The sequence below is a fragment of the Pseudoliparis swirei genome, chromosome 19 (assembly GCF_029220125.1).
Source record: "Pseudoliparis swirei isolate HS2019 ecotype Mariana Trench chromosome 19, NWPU_hadal_v1, whole genome shotgun sequence".
NCBI lineage: Eukaryota > Metazoa > Chordata > Actinopteri > Perciformes > Liparidae > Pseudoliparis > Pseudoliparis swirei.
Window position 1 is genome coordinate 13,095,025 of NC_079406.1, and position 19,496 is coordinate 13,114,520.

The 19,496-nt window shown below is 41.8% G+C and overlaps 2 protein-coding genes across 2 annotated transcripts; both read right to left on the reverse strand.

Moving 5' to 3' along the window:
- Positions 1-411: 411 nt before the first annotated feature.
- On the reverse strand, positions 412-8,652 carry kiaa1191 (KIAA1191 ortholog). The gene is made up of 8 exons (XM_056439988.1): positions 8,468-8,652; positions 7,169-7,270; positions 6,873-7,060; positions 6,586-6,697; positions 6,215-6,342; positions 3,842-3,981; positions 3,545-3,729; positions 412-1,684 (listed from the first exon to the last, which is right to left on the reverse strand). The coding sequence occupies exons 2-8, from the start codon at positions 7,194-7,196 to the stop codon at positions 1,479-1,481; spliced, it is 987 nt and encodes a 328-aa protein (XP_056295963.1). The 5' UTR covers positions 7,197-7,270; positions 8,468-8,652; the 3' UTR covers positions 412-1,478.
- Positions 8,653-9,975: 1,323 nt separating this feature from the next.
- cxcl11.3 (chemokine (C-X-C motif) ligand 11, duplicate 3) lies at positions 9,976-11,426 on the reverse strand. Its single transcript, XM_056439857.1, has 4 exons — positions 11,209-11,426; positions 10,960-11,083; positions 10,413-10,490; positions 9,976-10,242 (listed from the first exon to the last, which is right to left on the reverse strand). Exons 1-4 carry the CDS (start codon positions 11,270-11,272, stop codon positions 10,173-10,175), a joined length of 336 nt encoding a protein of 111 aa, XP_056295832.1. The 5' UTR covers positions 11,273-11,426; the 3' UTR covers positions 9,976-10,172.
- Between the last annotated feature and the right edge of the window lie 8,070 nt (positions 11,427-19,496).

The window sequence follows — 19,496 nt, forward strand, 5'->3', positions numbered from 1 at the left end:
CAATGTAAAATTGAGGTTAGTGACACTTAATTTGCCAGTTCAACTGGCATTATATTGCTACTTTGATGAATGGTAGAGAATTAATAAATGTAAAGATGCCAATTTGAAATTCTGACATTCAAATATAAGTGAAGGAAAATGGTAGCTCAGTCTAATTATTATGTTGTACTTAAATTCCGCTGTAGTTTGATTTACAAAGCAATCAAAAACACAGAGAGAGATCCTGTGTGACTCTCGGAACATTAAAGCGGTCAAGAACACACTTCTACAAAACAGGATATGCTAATAATGAAATTGCGTTTCTTACAAAAGAAAATACAAAATTCAATGTTATGAACAAATAGAATGGATTTATAAATGAGTGTGCACACGTATTTCCATATGTTTGCGTGAAGAAAAGAAACTGAATAATTGTACTTGTTATCATCAGATTTATTTACAGATGTCAGTGGGAGACCATCTCCTTTGTGCATTTACTTACTGGAATTCATCAACTTTTTCAAGGAAAACCGCAGTGATTCTTAAATTGCGATACAGGAAATGCAAAATAGAAATGAGCACTTTAATGCTTTGTATTTTCATAGAATGTTGAAACAATTTGTTTATGCACAACACATATGATAAACCCCAATACACTACTATTTAGAATCAATCTTGATTTCATGTAGAACAATATGAAAATGCTGACGGTGAAATGACCACAAAAAAAAAATACAAAATCAAACATCACTTCAGGTCATCAGTCATACTCAAAGTAAATTAAGATGCGCTTCTATGCAATAATAATAATTAAAAAAATATGTACTTTGATGGCAACAACGCCAAAAGCAAACATGCTGCAAGTTTAGGCACATATCAGTCATCCCAGACGATACGGAGCATGCTCACTGAAGAAAGGACTACACAACTACAAATCTGTGTGCTTATTCAAAAGAGAAGAGGCAACTGAGCATTATTAGTTGAAATAGCTGGTCAGTTTTATGAGAGGCAATGCTTAAGTGATGAGCTTGAGCAAAGGGACTGACAGAATATTTCAACAACTTCCATCTCACGCCAATGGAACAAGGACAGAAATACATTGCATGTCAATGCACCGGGTCTGTGACAGAACAACAATAATACTACAACGCAATACTACCTTTAAGGATGACAAGTGAAGTTACATCAAGTGATGTTATATTTGGACCAATGAGCCGGAGGAAATAGGAAGGGGACGGTGTGCACTAATAGACGATGGAAATCCATCGGAGTAGGTTCGTTGGGAGGAGTAACAGGCTTGTCTCTGGGGCCGATGAGCTAATACTACAAGGTGTTCCTCATTCCTCTCACCCTCCTCTCAGAGGGGACAAAGGAGGACACGAAAGCAAGTGAGCAACCAGTCGGAAAAAAAAGAAAAAAAATGTATATATATTAAAGATATGGTTGATATCATATCTTTAATATTTTTTTGAAGATGTTACTACACAGCTGGTCTGTCTTCAGAAGCCCGAGGGTGTTAAAACATTCATGTCCCGAGGTTTAAGTTTGTGTGGCCGTGTGGGTGCCTGCTTGGCCTCAATACCCGAGATTTCAATCTTGGGGGGCATGAAATTGGCAGGGTCATCCCCGTTGAAGTTGACCTGGGTGTTGGTGCCATCCATGGTAGAGGACTTCTGCATGCCGAAATAGGACTGCAGTGAGAAGCCTGAAGGAGAGACGAGAAGAGGATAAATGTAGACGTTAATGACCGGAAATCTAGATGTTCTAAAAAGGGGAGCAGCTTCAGTGTCATGATTTTAAAGCGTACCTTTACTCTTTCCTGAAAATATTGTTTTTTCTGACTGTGTGGTTTCAGGGGCTTAACTAGTATTTTCGTCCTATGGTTATTTGGCTCCGCCAGCAGGTAACATCCATATCTTTAAAAAAATGTCATCACTTCATCATTAACATTTAGCAAAGCTCATACTGAAATCAAAAGGGAAAATTTGTAGAAATTCCCTAAAGGCGTTATTGAGATACCGCATTGACAAGAATGAGCCTGGCGTGAGGGCACAGAGACCTTTTACCACCAAATATTTAGCAGTTCATCCTTGAATCCAAGTTGACATAAGGGACACATTTAAAGAAAATCCCTGCAGGCTTTACTAAGAAATCATGTCCACGCGAATGGGACGGATAAGTACATACATACATCACTTTTAAAATTATTCTCCTCACCTACAAAGCCTTGATTGGTGATGCTCCATCATATCTTAAGGAGCTTGTCGTACCATATTGCCCCACTAGAGAGCTGCGCTCACTAAATGCGGGGCCACTTGTGGTTCCTAGAGTCTTAAAAAGGAGGATGGGAGCCAGAGCCTTCAGTTATCAAGCTCCTATTCTATGGAACCAGCTTCCACCTTCAGTCTGGAGGCAGACACAGTCACCTCATGTAAGAGTAGACTTAAGACTTTCCTCTTTAATAGTGCTTATAGTTAGGGCTGAATCAGGTTCACCTGGTCCATCCCCTTGATATGCTGCTATAGGCTTATAGCTGCTGGGGGATGTTTTAGGATACACTGAGCACCTATCTCCTCTTTTTCTCTCTCCTTATGGATGAATTTTCATCTCTATTGCACATTACTAACTCTGCTTTCTCCTCGGAGTCCTTTTGACTTCACGTCTCATAGGGTCCATCGGACCCGGCTGGGTCTGATGCCATGGCCCTGCTGAGACTCCGCCCACTCCTCCTCTCTACCTCCATCTGCCTGATGGATCATCGAGGTCTGGATCGTGGAATATGCCTACCAACTATACATACACTATCATATTCATTGATTGTGTTGTTACTGTGTTTTAATTTGTGTATAATGATTCCTTCTGTACACATTACATCTATTGCACCTGTCCATCTTGGAGAGGGATCCTCCTTTGTTGCTCTCCTGAAGGTTTCTTCCCTTTTTTTCCCTGTGAAATGGTTGCTCTGGAGTTTTTCCTGATCCGATGTGAGGTTCTGGGACAGGGATGTCTATGTGTACAGATTGTAAAGCACTTTGAGACAAATTTGTAATTTGTGAAAATGGGCTATACAAATAAACTGAATTGAATTGAATACAGACGGGCAGATAAACCTAAAACATAATTCCTATGGCCACGGCTGTCCTTCGCACAGAAACATAAAAAGTGAACTACTAATCCACACATAGGTGTGTTTAGTAGTGGAAAAAGACCAAAGAAAACATTAATGACTGAGATTTAGTTTGTTCAATATTAGTCTTTGTATCATAAAAGTGATGAGGGTCCCATCTTATGTCTTTTAGGTGGTGGGCCAAAACATTTGAGTTGCAGATTTTGAGGGACAAAAGCTGACATTGGAAAATCATCGCTGACTTCCACAGCTGTTCAATTGTAATCAGGGTTCATCTGAGGCATTATTGTATTCAAAGAAAAACAGAAAAACACAAGGTTCTTACCAGAGTTTGTCGTGGTCTAGGGTTCAACATGCTATGAGACCCTATTCTATCTAGTATGCATTTATACTGTAATACACACAATATCCTAATTAGATTGGAAATAAATGTCTCACCTGTGCTGGTGTCACAGCCTGGGTCAGTGGGGGACTTCTGTACCATGGATCGAGTTCCAAAGAAGCTCCACCTTTCTCCTCCTCCTCCTCCGCCGCCTCCTCCTCCTCCTTCATTTCCACCCATGTCGGGACAATTAAGGTCTGGGGTGGCAAGAAAATGTGCAGGACTCAGCTGGAACCAGTTCCTGTTTTGAAAGCCATGGACAAAAAAAATTAAAACATGAGAAGGATATGTGTTTTGGATCTGTGTTTAGATTAAACCATTTGAGCTAAACATTCCAGCAACCAGATGCCTACCTGCGACTAACAGCCGGTGATGTGTGGGGAGTAACACAGGGGGTGACGGAAGGGGTGACGGAAGGGGTGCCACTTGGGGTGGATTGTGTTGATGTTGTACACCTTTCCTCCTTGAAGTCCCCGCTTGGCATTCTCAACTTCTGCAAAGACAGAAAAAACAAACAATGAAACAAGCAAATAATGAAGAAATTCCCAATAACTGATCCATAATCACCCTGAAAGTGACTTTTTTAAAGATTATTCATAACTGTGGATGGATAGTTTTTCCTTTCACACTTTTGTCCATATAAGACTAATATATTTGTGTCAAAGGTGTCAGAGACAGAGCCATGGTCAGATTTAAGAGCAAACACTCCCTGAATACACAATGAAAAATGTCAGCAGTGTTTTTCTGAACCTGTGGACCAAAATTGATTTTTTAAAAGTGCGTCAGAGAACTTCTGATCACACACCTGCTGTGACCATGAATAGAGAAAGCGGAGATACAGAAAACCACCAGTCCACGTAAATACAAACTACAATGGTGTTGCGACACTCTTCTTATACTCATCGTACAATAAACGTACACACATCTTGAAAACTCTAACCAGCTGTACTCTTAACATATATATGTTCAAACATTATTGCCTTGATAATAAGATGTATTACAGTAATGCTCTCTGTAAGAATAGTGTCACAGTTTCCATTCAGTGTTGGCATATTCCCATCCATATGCTGAGCTTCTAAATACATAGAAACAATCTATTATATGTGGCCTTGCAGAATGCATTCAGGGCAATGGAGGTTTATCTCATTACAAATACGATTACAACTAAATGATATGAACGCTCAACTAATGATACCACGTGAGTGTAGACTATGTTATTACCTGGCTATTAAATGTAATGGCAAGTTGAACTAGTGCCAGTTTATGTCTCATTTCAGGAACCTTACATGAGAATACACGAGGGGCCCAAAGTGAGACTCGTGTCAGCTGGCGAGATAAACAGTGTGAACAAACAAACAACCAACGTCACAGCCCTGGGAGCGGTCTGGCGACTTTTACTCCCTTTAGCTTCGATTATCTTTGCTCCGAGCTTAGCGTAAACTAGCTAGTTAAGTGCCATACAGCAATTCGTTTAAGTAATGTCAGCGTCGGGAGATGTAATGTTACGAGTCAGTTAGTTTGTGTTCACGGGTTAGCTTGAATGCAAGCTTTGCTAGCCAGTAGCCAACGTTAACCTACAATGTTGCTTAGCTCACGGACTTCTTTCTGTTCGGGTTGTACCAATAGCTGCAGCTAAACACAATTCATTAGCATACCTTTTTATGACACGATTTCTTTGACGTTCCAGTCCGTCAAATCCCTTCATTTTGTCCATAATTAGCTGTTTTTAACACTTTTTTCTTCTCGAAAACACAAACGATAACGTCTGAACACACCACAATGGGCCTACAAAATGCCTCTTTTGTTAGGAGCTCGGTGATTGGTCCGTTTGACAAAATAAGAGGGCTCGAATCATTTATGGGCGTTGCCTGGCAACACGACTGCCAAAAACTCCAGTCTATGGAACAGCACAACGCTGATTACTTAATTTGTTGTTTAACCAGATGTTCCATGTTTGCCCTGCAATCACAAACACAAGACACTGCTAAACAACATAGTGTTATCATATAATTTATTCGAATAAAATGTGAATATTTTGAGTAATTACACAGACACCATACTTATTTTAGTATGAATATCGTACTGACTAATTATAAAGGGTTTGTGTTTTTTTGTGTTCAACTTCTGAAAACTTTATAATGTGGTTGTAGGTCAGGTGAAAGCACTTGAAAAGTAAACATGGGTTGTGGGCCAGGGAAATGTATGAATCCAGACTAAAGCGAAAACACAACCTCTGTGCATCCATACTTGTGCATTAGGTTCTCCTGGGTCAGCTTTGTTACTTTGAAAAAATATTTAACAGCCAATTTTGTTTTCCTATTTGTGTAAGTTATATTTTGATGACACAGACATTATTTTGTCAGTGTTCGTGGGATGTTAGAGCACTGCATTATGATCATGAAATATATCAAGAGCGTGACAATGTAATGTTTCCAAACCAAATTTCTTCAATCCAATGAAATAAAAATAAAAATAAGTCTTGCCAAAAGTTCCCCAATGGTAAAAAAAAACAAGTGAAAAAACAACATCTTAACACAGTCAGGTTCAGCATGTATATCCAATGAAAGACAGACCTGAAACCTTTAATTTAGCCTTAAACTATATAAACTAACTGTAAGCAAGCAGGTGTGTGGGTTTTGACTTTTTGTTCATTGGTATTTGGGGGCAGATAGTAACTTTTTACTGCTCCTTGGCACATCAACGCTTCCACATTTGTTCATACTCACTGGCACTGTACCTTCGCCCAGTCGGTGAAAGCGTGTCTCCTCAGCAGAGAGCCCCTTGTGGGGGCAATACCCGGCATCAGTGAGCCCTGCCTGGTGCTCGAACTTCTGGAGGCTCTCTTGGGTCTTCTCTAAGTGAGGATGGGCAAAATTAATCTGTGTTTTCATATGCTCCATTCTAACCCGCTCTGAAAAGTGTTTATCCATATTCGGCAGCCATTTGGCCAATCAGACGTGACGTTTACATACTTCTGTGACATGTAGCAATGCAAGTTATTGTGTCCGTGTCCTAACACATACAGGTAGGGCCTAGATGTTTATCAAAATTAAAATAAATGTTCATCATTTCAGTTCAATTAGTTTTGTCGACTTACTGGTCATTATTGTGTTCATTAAAGAGGTGGCTTTGGCCTTCACAACAGGCACAGGGGGCTTGACTGGCGATGCTGCCTCAAAAGTCAGCAACTTCCCATCCACCTCGCCTACCTGATCACACAGGTTTCTACCATTACAAACCAGTTACAAAACAATACGAGCATACCAAATGTGTCCGGGCATGCACCTAAACTTCAGGAAGAATCACACAAGCCCATACAAACACCCTGCAGTTAACCATTTCAAAATCATTTTGGTCAGATAGTCAGAACTAACAGGAACACACCTCTGCAGTCTTCCTGAACTTGTGCTGAGGGATGACAGGGTTTATCCACAACTTGTTGACAGACATGTCTGGAGGTGGTGATTGCATGACGGCATCCATTAGCTCATCATAGCTGACATTGCGCCGAGTCATTCCAATGGGAGCCGAAAAGGCGCCAAAGAGACCGGATGATGTGCCAGACTCAAGTGCTAAAGGATGCAAATATAAGAAACTATTTTTGACATCGTCCTAAAACTACCAATCATTTCACATATTTTTAAATGATAAGATTAACACACCAACATATTTTTCCTTACCTGGTATGTCTCCCCGTCGTGAGGTCATTTTGACAGCGGATCAGAAGGGCTGACCACAGGAGACTCGAGGGTGACAATGTGTTGGTCCACTTGGCTCCAAACCTTAATCACATGACAGTGTTACAGGGTCATTAGACAGATAGAAAGGCCTGCACCTGGATGAAAACTATACACGTTGATAAATAAATACATGTCACATGTGTGTTTATATTAGCCCAAGCATGGGTAAGTCAAAGAATAATAAAGTCAGAGACTTGTGCTGACTGTAAAGTGCACCGTGTCCTATTTCTGACCTGCTTCAAATAGAACCAAAGGTCTGGTTACAGCACTGTAATTAATATCGGTTTATGTAAGTCACATACAGGCTCTCCTTTGCCCAAAGCAGAGAGAAACCACTCTACTGTGAAATAAAGCAGGCTCATGTTCACAAGTGCAACTTTTTGAATTGAGGAATTACTGCCCGTTTAATGAAATTGAACTTCTTCTACATGCAATACCTTATTGTGTAACGTGCAAGGAACGCCACTCAAAGTATTGTGTTATCATGAACCTGACAACATGTCATGAGTGCTCCTTATCATTCAGCCTGGTCAGGGCTCACTTTCAACTGCAATGAGATCTTGGCACACTAAGCACTTTATTTTCCTGGACACTTTAACCTGCTGGAAATTTACTATAGTCACTGCCTTGTGTATTTTTTTGTATATATTTTGTTTCCTCTGTATATTTAGTATTTTAGTATTAGTATTTAGTATTGTTATTGTGTTTTAATTTTTTATTACTGCTCTAATGTGCACCTGCTGCTGTGATCCTGAAATGTCACCACATGTGGGGATAATAAAGGAATATCTTATCATAATCCACCTGCCTTTCCCCTCACTGAGGCTGCATGAATTATTTTGGAGTTAGACCGTCCACCATCTGCAAAATCTATATGCTGACAGAATTCGGATTTTGCAGATTTAGTGTCGTGTAGTGTGCTTTGCAGACGGCTGACCCCAAATCTGTGATGGTTGGGGAGTCACGTGCAATGACTTGCAAAAACAGGACCCGGCGAAGTCACACCTTGGTCGGGTGGGTGGGAATAACGTCTAAAATCATGTAGGCTATGACCGAGAACAACAATTCCAGTTTGGCTCCTTGTACGCTTGAACGCTTACATACTGACAACACGTTAGAGCGTTTGAACCAATAACTACATGTGTTGCATTTAATTGTCTCTAAAAAAAAAAGAAGTAGTTATATTGTTCAGTCATTTGCAGCGTTTACATGAAGGACACCATTCAATGTAACACTTACCTCACTCACCCCGCTAATATTTCCTATCAGGTCCTATTGAAATTACTCAGCAACAGTCATTTCTCTGCCACAGAGGCGCAGACCAGACAGACTGAACGAACAAATAGCGTATGTTTGTTTATCCATGACTTTTGGACGCGCAGAGAGTAAACAGAGCGCAGAGTCGTGCACCAGTGAAGCCCTCCGACAACTCAGGCGGCGGAAGTGATCATCCGAAAGTTGGAGTGCTGCAGCCTGTCTGGGAAGAAGTGTGATGCGATGTGCGGTGTCGTGGAGGAGTATCCTCGGGTTAACATTAAGTTACGTGGAGGAAGAACGTACACGTCTCACTGAAGCTGTGGAGGTTTCAGTGACAACACACTGCTCGAGTTAGAGTCCTGCATTCAGAAATGTAAAAGTATTAACGTCAATATTAAAGTACTAAAACGTACATAGGCTATTAATGCAGAATAGTGTATTTCAGAATAATGTAGGTTACATTCATGAATTATTATCATTAATCTGACAGGAAGCTGAAAATCCCCCCGCCCCCCTAAAAAATCACTCAAAACTCTGCACTTTAATCACTTAAAATTGTATTACGTATTTATAGTATTTATATATATATATATAGTATTTATAGTATTTATATATATAGTATTTATAACAACTGTACGTGAATCTTTATGTTTACTTAGTATTAGGAAATGTCTTGTCTTATCTGTTGTGCCTGTGCACTTTTATATGTTTCACCGTGGGAGAGTGGGAAACGTCCTATCGATTCCTTTGTATGTCTTAACATGTGAAGAAATTGACAATAAAGCTACTACTACTACTACTACTACTACTACTACTACTAATGCATTATGTTTACATTGATGTCTACATTGATGTTAATGTTGCAGCTGGTACATGTCAGCTTGTAGAATTCCCCCTACAGATCAGTAAAGTAGTTTTAATTGTTGTATAAGTTGTATCATATAATTGTCAAAAAATTGACAAAAATGATATATCATATTTTATATACTATTTTATATTAATAATCTCAATCTGGAAAGTAACTAAAGTTATCAAATAAATGCAATGGAATAAAAGTCTGACATATAATGGTTATGGTAAATCCCGGGAATGTGTGTCTGTGTGTATGTGTGTATGTGTGTGTGTGTGTGTGTGTGTGTGGAGAGCATTACAGCCAATGAAAATCAACTGATCTGAACCACCCCTGTAAGAGTAGAGAGTATACACATGGTGCTGGCAGGTCAATCACACCGTTTCTCAGTCTCTGCAGAATTGGTGTCCTCTGGTGATCCATTGTAAGTTCTAGTAAGACACAATAAGCGTGTTAAGAAGACACCCTAAAGAGTGACTCCCTCTGATATTTAATGCTTGGCATTCACAATCTGAACTTCATGCAGTCCTGGACCACAAGGCAGCACGATTGATGTATTGGAACAAAACATGACTTAATGCTGATTTGAGCTTATATTTTTATTTATAAAACAATTACAACATGTATCAGAATCAAAACACATACATCTATTTACAAAAACAGATAACTTAAAAATAAAATAGAACAGAGATTATACTGCAAGTGCACATCAGTATAAATAGAAGATAAATAGAGAAAAACATTTATTCCATTTAAAATCTGCATTCATTTAAGGTGCCTTTGTTTTGGGGGTTCAGAGGTCATCTGCTCTGCTTCTTGATCGGAGGAGATAACGCATCAGATGCGAGCTGTGTTGGTGGTGGACATGAGCTCCGTTGGTCTGGTTGTAGACGAGGATTGTCGTTTACTAGAATGACAAAAAAGAAGAACACACATTAGACACATTACAGTGTGGAGAAGGCCTCGTGTTATTCATGATCAAATACGGAGAATCACTGAACGATTCAAATTAGGAGTTGGGTGGTCGGTGTATTCTGAAGATGAGGCTCGGATTCATGTCTGTAAATATATACTCACATGATGAAAGCCATGAGTTTTTGCACTGCCTTCAAATTGGGGTTAAGGCAATAGCGAAGGCCGCTGTTGAGGGTGACGCTGTTGGAATGGACATCAGAGGTAAACAGGGGAACATGATTCAGACCGGTGAGGCTTAGGTTCAGAGAAAACAAGGCTGGACTCGAGGTTTAAATAAAAACAAAAACTCTCTTTACTCAAATAAAAAAGTTTAACAAAGGAACACTGACAGGAATCAACCAAGACAGGAATAAGTGACACGCATTAAGACACGACTAGAAACATTCGTAAATACACCAATCCTACGAGGGACAAGGTAAAGACTGGCACAATATAGAGGGGGGAAAACAGGTGACAATCAGGGAGACAGAGGAGTGGCTGAGGGCAGGTGAAGGGAATGAACAATCAAGACACAGAGACACAGAGGAGACACAGAAACACAGAGGAGACACAGAGACACAGAGGAGACACAAAAACACAGAGGAGACACAGAAACACAGAGGAGACACAAAAACACAGAGGAACGCGTTACAATTTCAGTGTCTCTTACACAATCTCCACTTTGTCACAGAAGATGGTTGCTGGGTAGACCTGGACCTCCTTTACGGTATTCCTCGATCTAATTCCGTTCCTGACACGTTGACACAGACACTGCTTTCCTGATGTATGACTGACTGGAGAGAAAGATGAAATAATGAATATTGAGCTTTTTACAGCCAACAACATGTAGACATGTATATAACAAACCTCACATTGTCCATGACGGAGTCGTACATTCTAAAGAAGTATTCATACTTACGTTGGGCTTTAGCCATGCAGACCATGACAGCCAGGAGTAGAAACACTTTCATGATGCCGGACATCGTCGGTTTCCTCTTTGGTGAAGAAGACACTGGTGCTGTGATGAAGGTGAGGAAGAGGAGCTTTAACAAGTGCAGCTAGAGAGATTAGATAGAGTCAAAGAGAACTGTGTGGGGTAGAAGCCAAGGGTGGTCTTAAATACTCTCTTCAGACACAAACCTCATCATACTTCCTGTGATCAAGGGAATTTTTGAGACTGGAAAGTGAAACTTCAAAACCCACAAAAGTACCCCGACTCACTCTTTCCACTTTTCGTCCCCTGTGGTTACTTATAATTTGAAAAGACTTTACATTTAACCCTTGTGTTGCCTTCGGGTCATTTTGACCCGATTCAATATTTAACCCTCCTGTCGCCTTCGTGTCAATTTGACCCGATTCAATGTTTAATGTCGGTGTTCTTTCGGGAGTCAACAAACAAACATAAAGTACCTCACACTTAAACTTGGAAAACAATATTAATTCTAATAATTTTCTGGAGATTTTAATAGCTGGGGTCATATTGACCTCAAGGGTAAAATATGTTAGTAAATATAAAGGTAACAGGAGGGTTAAACATTGAATCGGGTCATATTGACCCGAAGGCGACAGGAGGGTGAAACATTGAATCGGGTCAAATTGACCCGAAGGCAACACAAGGGTTAAAAGTATTTTTTGATATCATGTAAGAGAATAGCAATATAAAAACAAAAATGTAATTTGTGTCTCTAAAGCCACATGTGCAAGAAAACTTATACTCACACTGTTTGTCTAATTTGTTGTATGACCTATATACAAACATATATTTGGACATTTTGCACACTATTTATTTTAATACCTTGAAGAATAAGGACCCAAACTAATTATTTATGAAACACATATTAGTCATTTCTTAGTTATTAATGGCATTTGGATCACTTGTGTTTTTATTTACCAATTATACTTATTTCCAATATGAAGTTAACAAAAATCTTATGACATGTACAGGACGGTGATGGGCACATTTGTTACCTTCGCATTGAAAATGCCGGAAGGTTATGTTTCCTGTCGCCTTCGGGTCAATATGACCCGATTCAATGTTTAACCCTCCTGTTACCTTTATATTTACTAACATATTTTACCCTTGAGGTCAATATGACCCCAGCTATTAAAATCTCCAGAAAATTATTAGAATTAATATTGTTTTCCAAGTTTAAGTGTGAGGTACTTTATGTTTGTTTGTTGACTCCCGAAAGAACACCGACATCCCGGACTCTTTAGTTATTGTACTCGGGGATTTTAACAAAGGAAACCTCAGCCACGAACTCCCTAAATATAGACAGTTAATAAAATGCCCTACTAGAGAGAAGAGCATTCTGGACCACTGCTACACAACAATCAGCAGGGCCTATCACGCCGTCCCTCGAGCTGCACTGGGAAACTCTGACCACGTCATGGTTCATCTGATTCCCTCATACAGGCAGAGACTAAAGCTCTGTAAACCTGTGGTGAGGAAGTTCAAGAAGTGGACCAGTGAGGCTCTGGAGGATCTACGGGCGTGCTTGGACTGTACTGACTGGGATGTCTTCAGGACTGCTACCAACAGCCTGGATGAGTACACAGAGGCTGTAACTTCCTACATCAGCTTCTGTGAGGACAGCTGTATTCCATCCAGCTCCAGGGTGAGTTATAACAACGACAAACCCTGGTTCACAGCGGAGCTCAGGAAGCTAAGACTGCAGAAGGACCAGGCATTCAGGAGTGGGGACAAGGACCTGTACACAGAGTCCAAATACAGGTTTAGCAAGGCGGTGAGAGATGCTAAACGTCTGTACTCTGAGAAACTGCAACAGCAGCTCTCAGCAAACGACTCTGCTTCTGTCTGGAGAGGGCTCAGGCAGATCACCAACTACAAGCCCAAATCACCCCACTCCATGAACAATGTGCTTCTGGCAGACGAGCTAAATGAGTTCTACTGCCGCTTTGAAAGACAATGGAGCAGTCCTGAGACCATCCCCACAGCCCCATCAACAAGCCACAGACCATCAGCCCACCCTCCCCAGCCCATCAGGGGCTCACACCTCTGGAGCACCCTCCATCAACTCAGCGACGCCCTCGTCATCCTGGAGAGAGACGTCAATAGGCTGCTCAAAAGCAGAACCCCGCAGCAGCGGGCCCGGACTCCGTCTCCCCTCCACCCTGAAGCACTGTGCTGACCAGCTGTCTCCGTGTTCACCGACATCTTCAACACCTCCCTGGAGACATGCCACGTTCCAGCCTGCTTCAAGGCCTCCACCATCATCCCGTCCCAAAAACCCAAGATCACAGGACTCAATGACTACAGGCCCATCGCCTGACCTCTGTGGTCATGAACTCCTTTGAACGCTTGGTCCTGTCACACCTCAAGACCATCACCGACCCACTCCTGGACCCCTGCAGTTCGCCTACAGAGCCAACAGGTCTGTAGACGATGCAGTCAACATGGCCCTTCACTACATCCTCCAGCATCTGGACTCCCCAGGAACCTACGCCAGGATCCTGTTTGTGGACTTCAGCTCTGCTTTCAATACAATCATCCCGTCCCTGCTGCAGGACAAGCTCTCCCAGCTGCACGTGCCCGACTCCACCTGCAGGTGGATCACAGACTTCCTGACCGACAGGAAGCAGCACGTGAGGCTGGGGAAACACGTCTCAGGCTCCCGGACCACCAGCACGGGTTCCCCAAGGCTGTGTTCTCTCCCTCTGCTGTTCTCCCTGTACACCAACAGCTGCACCTCCAGTCACCAGTCCGTCAAGCTCCTAAAGTTCGCGGATGACACCACCCTCATTGGACTCATCTCTGGTGGGGACGAGACCGCCTACAGGTGGGAGACTGACCACCTGGTGACCTGGTGCAGCCAGAACAACCTGGAGCTCAACGCCTAAAGACAGTGGAGATGGTTGTGGATTTCAGGAGGAATGCAGCCCCACCCGCCCTCTCATCCTGTGTGACTCCCCCGTCGACGCTGTGGAGTCCGTCCGCTTCCTGGGCTCCATCATCTCCCAGGACCTCAAGTGGGAGCTGAACATCGGCTCCATCACCAAGAAGGCCCAGCAGAGGATGTTCTTCCTGAGGCAGCTGAGGAAATTCAACCTGCCAGGGAGAATGATGGTACAATTCTACACGGCCATCGTTGAGTCCATCATCTGCTCCTCCATCACCGTCTGGCACCCTGCAGCCACAGCCAAAGACAAGCGCAGGCTGCAGAGCATCATCCGCTCGGCCGAGAGGGTTATCGGTTGCAATCTGCCTTCCCTCCAGGTCCTGTTCACTTCCAGGTCACTGAAGCGGGCCAGAAAGATTGTCGCTGACCCTCCCACCCTGGACACTCCCTGTTCGAGTCCCTCCTCGGGAGGAGGCTGCGTCCATCAGGACAAAGACCACCCGCCACACCAAAAGTTTTTCCGTCGGCAGTCGGGCTCATCAATGGAACCCGGACTGACTGACTGTCACCCCAGGACTACCACCTCTTCTTCCTCCTTCTTCCCGCTCCTTCCTCTTCCTCCTCCTCACTCCTCCTCCCTCCTCCTTCTTCTTCCCTCCTCCACACACGTCACTTTAACATGCACTTTAACTAAAACACACCACTTGAAGCACACACCCAAACACTTCACATTATTTGTTGTCTTTCTGTCGTGTTGATTGTTGTTTGTTTTGTCATGTCCAAATGTTGCACCTTCCACCAAAAAAAATTCCTCGTTTGTTTGTGAAAACATTCCTGGCAATAAAACTGTTTCTGATTCTGATTCTGATTCTGATTTTGATCGCCGTGTATTTATTTATTTCTTTATTTGTATGCGTGTTATTCGCAAAACTCAAAAAGTATTGAACCGAATCGCATGAAATTTGGTGGGATGATTGTTTATTATCCGGGGACCAGTTGATTAGATTTTGGGATCGATCGGGTCAAAGGTCAAGGTCAAAGGTCATGAACAGGTCAAATCTTCTTGAATCACATGGAATTTGGTGGGATGATTGGTTATTATCCGGGGACCATTTGATTAGATTTTGGCATCAATCGGGTCAAAGGTCAAGGTCATGGAAAGCTAAACATTTTTTTTTTTACCATAGCACGATACATTTTTGTCCAATTGGCATGCAACTAATGCCAACATGTTCATAATTCAATGCCCGATCTTGTGATATGCGAAGGTATGCGCTCTACCGAGTGCCCGTTCTAGTTTCTTTCTGGATTTATGTTGATGATGTTCATTCAATTATCTTATATAAAACAACCACAGCAATTAAGTAAAGACAACTGAACTGAATATGCCTGGATGATAATAGAATACCATAATGTAGAAAAGAAGATGCATTCAATCTTTATATTATGCTGTTAAGTGTCAGCAAATGAGTGATAATCCTCGTTTTTGGATGAACTTGGTCAAAAACCCTTTTAGATACAATTTAGAATCAAGTTATTTTTAGATTTGTGTGGACTATTTTATATTTGGCCACACAAAGTGTGGGCAGGTGATCTTTACAACTTCTGTGAGCATGTTCAGTGGTTAACACCTTCAGCGTGCGTACAACACCGACTCAGACGTCAGAGTGCTCGGAATATTATGAAGGCAAGTGTGAATTTCATATCTTTCCACTGTAGCTGGGTTATAGTGACACGGAATTTATGGTTAGATTAAGTCAGTATTATCACCAATATTTGATGGATTCTGCATTTTTTTATATAATCTGTAGTTTTGGGATATTAACCCCGTTAGATCTGATAAATATGATATGTCCTCCGGGTCTGACATGCCAGACAAGGGAGACAAAAAAGGGAGTTATTACGCTTGTTCTAGTGAGCCACTATCCCATAAGCCCATTTCAAGTGTAAGTAATATATAGAAACCAACTCAAATCTTAAATCAAATTCTACTCAATATTTCATCAGTACCGTCTTACCTTCACATTCCGGAGCACGGAGGAAAGGGCCGGACTGTCTGGACACTCGTGGAGCAGCTGAGGAAAATATTAGAGCAGAAATTAAAGAATGGCACAACACATCGGAAACAGTGTTTAATAACATATTCTTGTACTGTGCATATATCACCTGGCATTTAAATGGCACTTACTTATGGTACTTTTGTAGTTCGACTTACTTGAAGAAATGTTACTTTCCTGATTCTTGTTGTTCTGAGTTTGTACTTTTGGTTGAATGAACTTATTGTAAGTCACTTTCGATAAAAGCGTCTGCTAAATGATAATGTAACGTTGTACGATTTTGGGTTGTATACATTTGTGTGAGAAATTGCTGCAGTGACCATGGATGTGCTGCCAGGTGCAATAAGCAACATGTAGACTCCACATTTTCTCCTTCTACAGTCTCCTCACCACCACAGATATCTTATTGATGGCTGTCGGCTCCAAGCCGTTTCACGTCATTCAGATGAAGTGAGATGGTGCACTTGTGGGGAAATAATGACCTCGGTGACCTCATAGGCCATGATGATCACACCAGAAGCTCATTAAGAGATTCTGCTCCGCTCCCTGTGTGTCTTTACACTCCAAAGATAATGTCAATATTATTTGAGAGGTTTGCTCAAATATTGGTCGAGACAATTTGGTCTCCCAAAAATATTGGTGGGGACATGTCCATACCATCCATATGCAAACCTACGCCCAGTTTGAGTGGGAAAATAAATACACCGGTTATACATCTGGCCCCAGGTGTAATGATCTGAATGAATCGTGTAATTGAGAAACAAATCACTCAAAGCTTTGTAACTGAGACCTATAGAGTAGTTTGGGTTGACTGAACATAAACATATTTTGTACATGATATTAAGAAGTTGTGTTAGTTTTTGAATATGAAAAAATCATTTTGATGAAACATGATTTTTATTATTTGCAACATATTATTTCCATGTAGTTCCAGCAGTTTTCTTTCAGTATCGGGTGGAAGGGAGCTCAGCTGGTCTCCCGTGGTTTCCCGTTTCCAGTTTCCTAGAAATGACCAAAAAGAAGAACAAACATTACAACAGTGTGGAGGATGCATTATGTAACTCATTATCCAATATGGAGATTCACTGAAAGATTTTATTTTTGAGTGATCAGTGTATTCTGAAGATGAGGTTCACATTAATGTTTGTAAATATATACTCACATGATGGAAGCCATGAGTTTTTGCACTGCCCTCAACTTGGGGTTCAGGCAATAGCGAAGGCCACTTTTGATGGTGACGCTGTTTGAATGGACAGTAGAGGTGAGCTCAGGTGATTTTCTTCAACAGGTTAATACAATACTTGCAGGTAGATGACTAGAAGTGCATCAAATGCGCAGGTTATTGTTGCCTCAGAAAAAAATTGATTATCATGTTTACTGCAACTGAGACCTGTGAAATCTGAGGAGTTCAAGTAGGAGCCAAATGCAGAACACCAGACAGGCAGGTTAAATCAAACAAAAGGCAACCGTTATTGCCAAAGTCTGGTTCCAAAAACAAAACACAGAGGGAGCAGGTTGAGGCATACATAGTACAAAGAAAAACACACACACAAAACAGAACCAAGAACAAACCAGTAGGACATGGGTAACTCAGGCAGAAAATCAAAAGTTACGGATGTAGCAACAGTTCTATGAGTCAGAAGGAAGCGCCAAACACTGAATGTCTTCCATCTCTCACACACACAGTTCGAGTCTATATATATAAACAAAGTCACGTGTGACCTCGGATGACCCGGTAAATTCCAGTATCATCCCTGAAATCAGTCCTACGGATTCGTCTCGGGAGTCCATGAGATTCATAGTAACTAAGAACTCTGCATGCAGCCACCACATGCACGCAGTGACCTCCACACAAGCTCTGAAGGCCCACACCGGGCATAGCAGCCTGACCTCTCCTCTCCCTCTACTAATGGGGGCCTCAAACTGCACAAGCAAGCTAGTATGATTGAGATATGAGCGTGCCTTATCTTATCGGGAAAAAGACAGTATTAGGCCTCAAAGTGACACCCAAGCCATCGGAGTTCCAACTCAGACATGAATCACTCACCGAGAGAGCATGTAGCTCACCTCCGCGCTTTGCAGAAGGGATGGCAAGGAGATAAGCCTTTTTGTCCGACAGCCATCTCAGCTCTGCCCTTGCCAAGAGTTCAAAGGTAGGCAAGCGTGGCGTGTCCAACACTAGAGGTAGGTCACCTGCAGGTGACTTTGGGGCGCTTAGTGGACGCAACCGCAGAGGGGTCCTTCTTTTAGGAGGAGGGTTACACGTGATTTATTTGATATATAAAGACTTGACATGCATGTCCACGAGAAAGAAAATCTTGAGTGTGAAGCACGTATGACCGGACTGAAAGAGGGAAAGCACTTAGACTACAAGGAAACAGGTTGAAACACATGCGCAAAACTAAAAAGACAGGAAGTCACACAGGAGAAAACACAAGCTGAGCGGACTTTCAAACTAAAAGAGGAAACCCTCGGACCATCACAAGGCCAGACTTGGATTAAAATGCAAGCCTTTCAGTGTGTCTTACACAATCTCCACTTTGTTACAGAAGATAGTTGCTGGGTAGATCTGGACGTCCTTTCTTTCATTTGTTGACCAAATTCCATTCCTGACAGACACTGCTCTGGTGTCTGACCCAGAAAGAAAAACATGACTTAAAAAAAAAAAATTTTCACTATGTTAGTTGTTTCACTGCACAGTGCACAATGTATCAGACATAAATATTTTTTTCTTCTATCCGTCTGTCAAACCAACAACAAAATTACAAACTAAGGATTTAGAGATGCAGACCATGAAAGCCAGTAGCAGAAACCCTTTGATGAAGCCGGAGATCATTGGTTTCTTGTCTGGTCAAGATGGTTTTGGTACGAGACACAATCTTGTTTCTTGTGTTGAAGTTGATAGATAAAGGAGCTGAAATAAACCCAGCAAAAGGGAGTAGCTAGTCAAAAAGGGCCATTGTTTGTTAAGGGTAAATCTCCAGGGATTGGATGCTACAGTGTGTGAGTGTGTGTGTGTGTGTGTGTGTGTGTGTGTGTGTGTGTGTATGGAATATTGATGAGGTAGTCTCCATTGAGGCTAGTTTGCAGAACACTCCAAGACCGAAAGTCATGACAGAATATCTTCTTTTTTCAAGTCTCAGTGAGCCAAACTTAGGGCATTGAGACAATGTCCTTGTACATTAGAATATACCAATGCTGCGCATAGCAAGTAAAGACCAATTTACAGCTGCAGTGATAAGTCCTGTAGCCTCAGTTTCAAATATATCTCAAAGCAGCATGATGAAGTG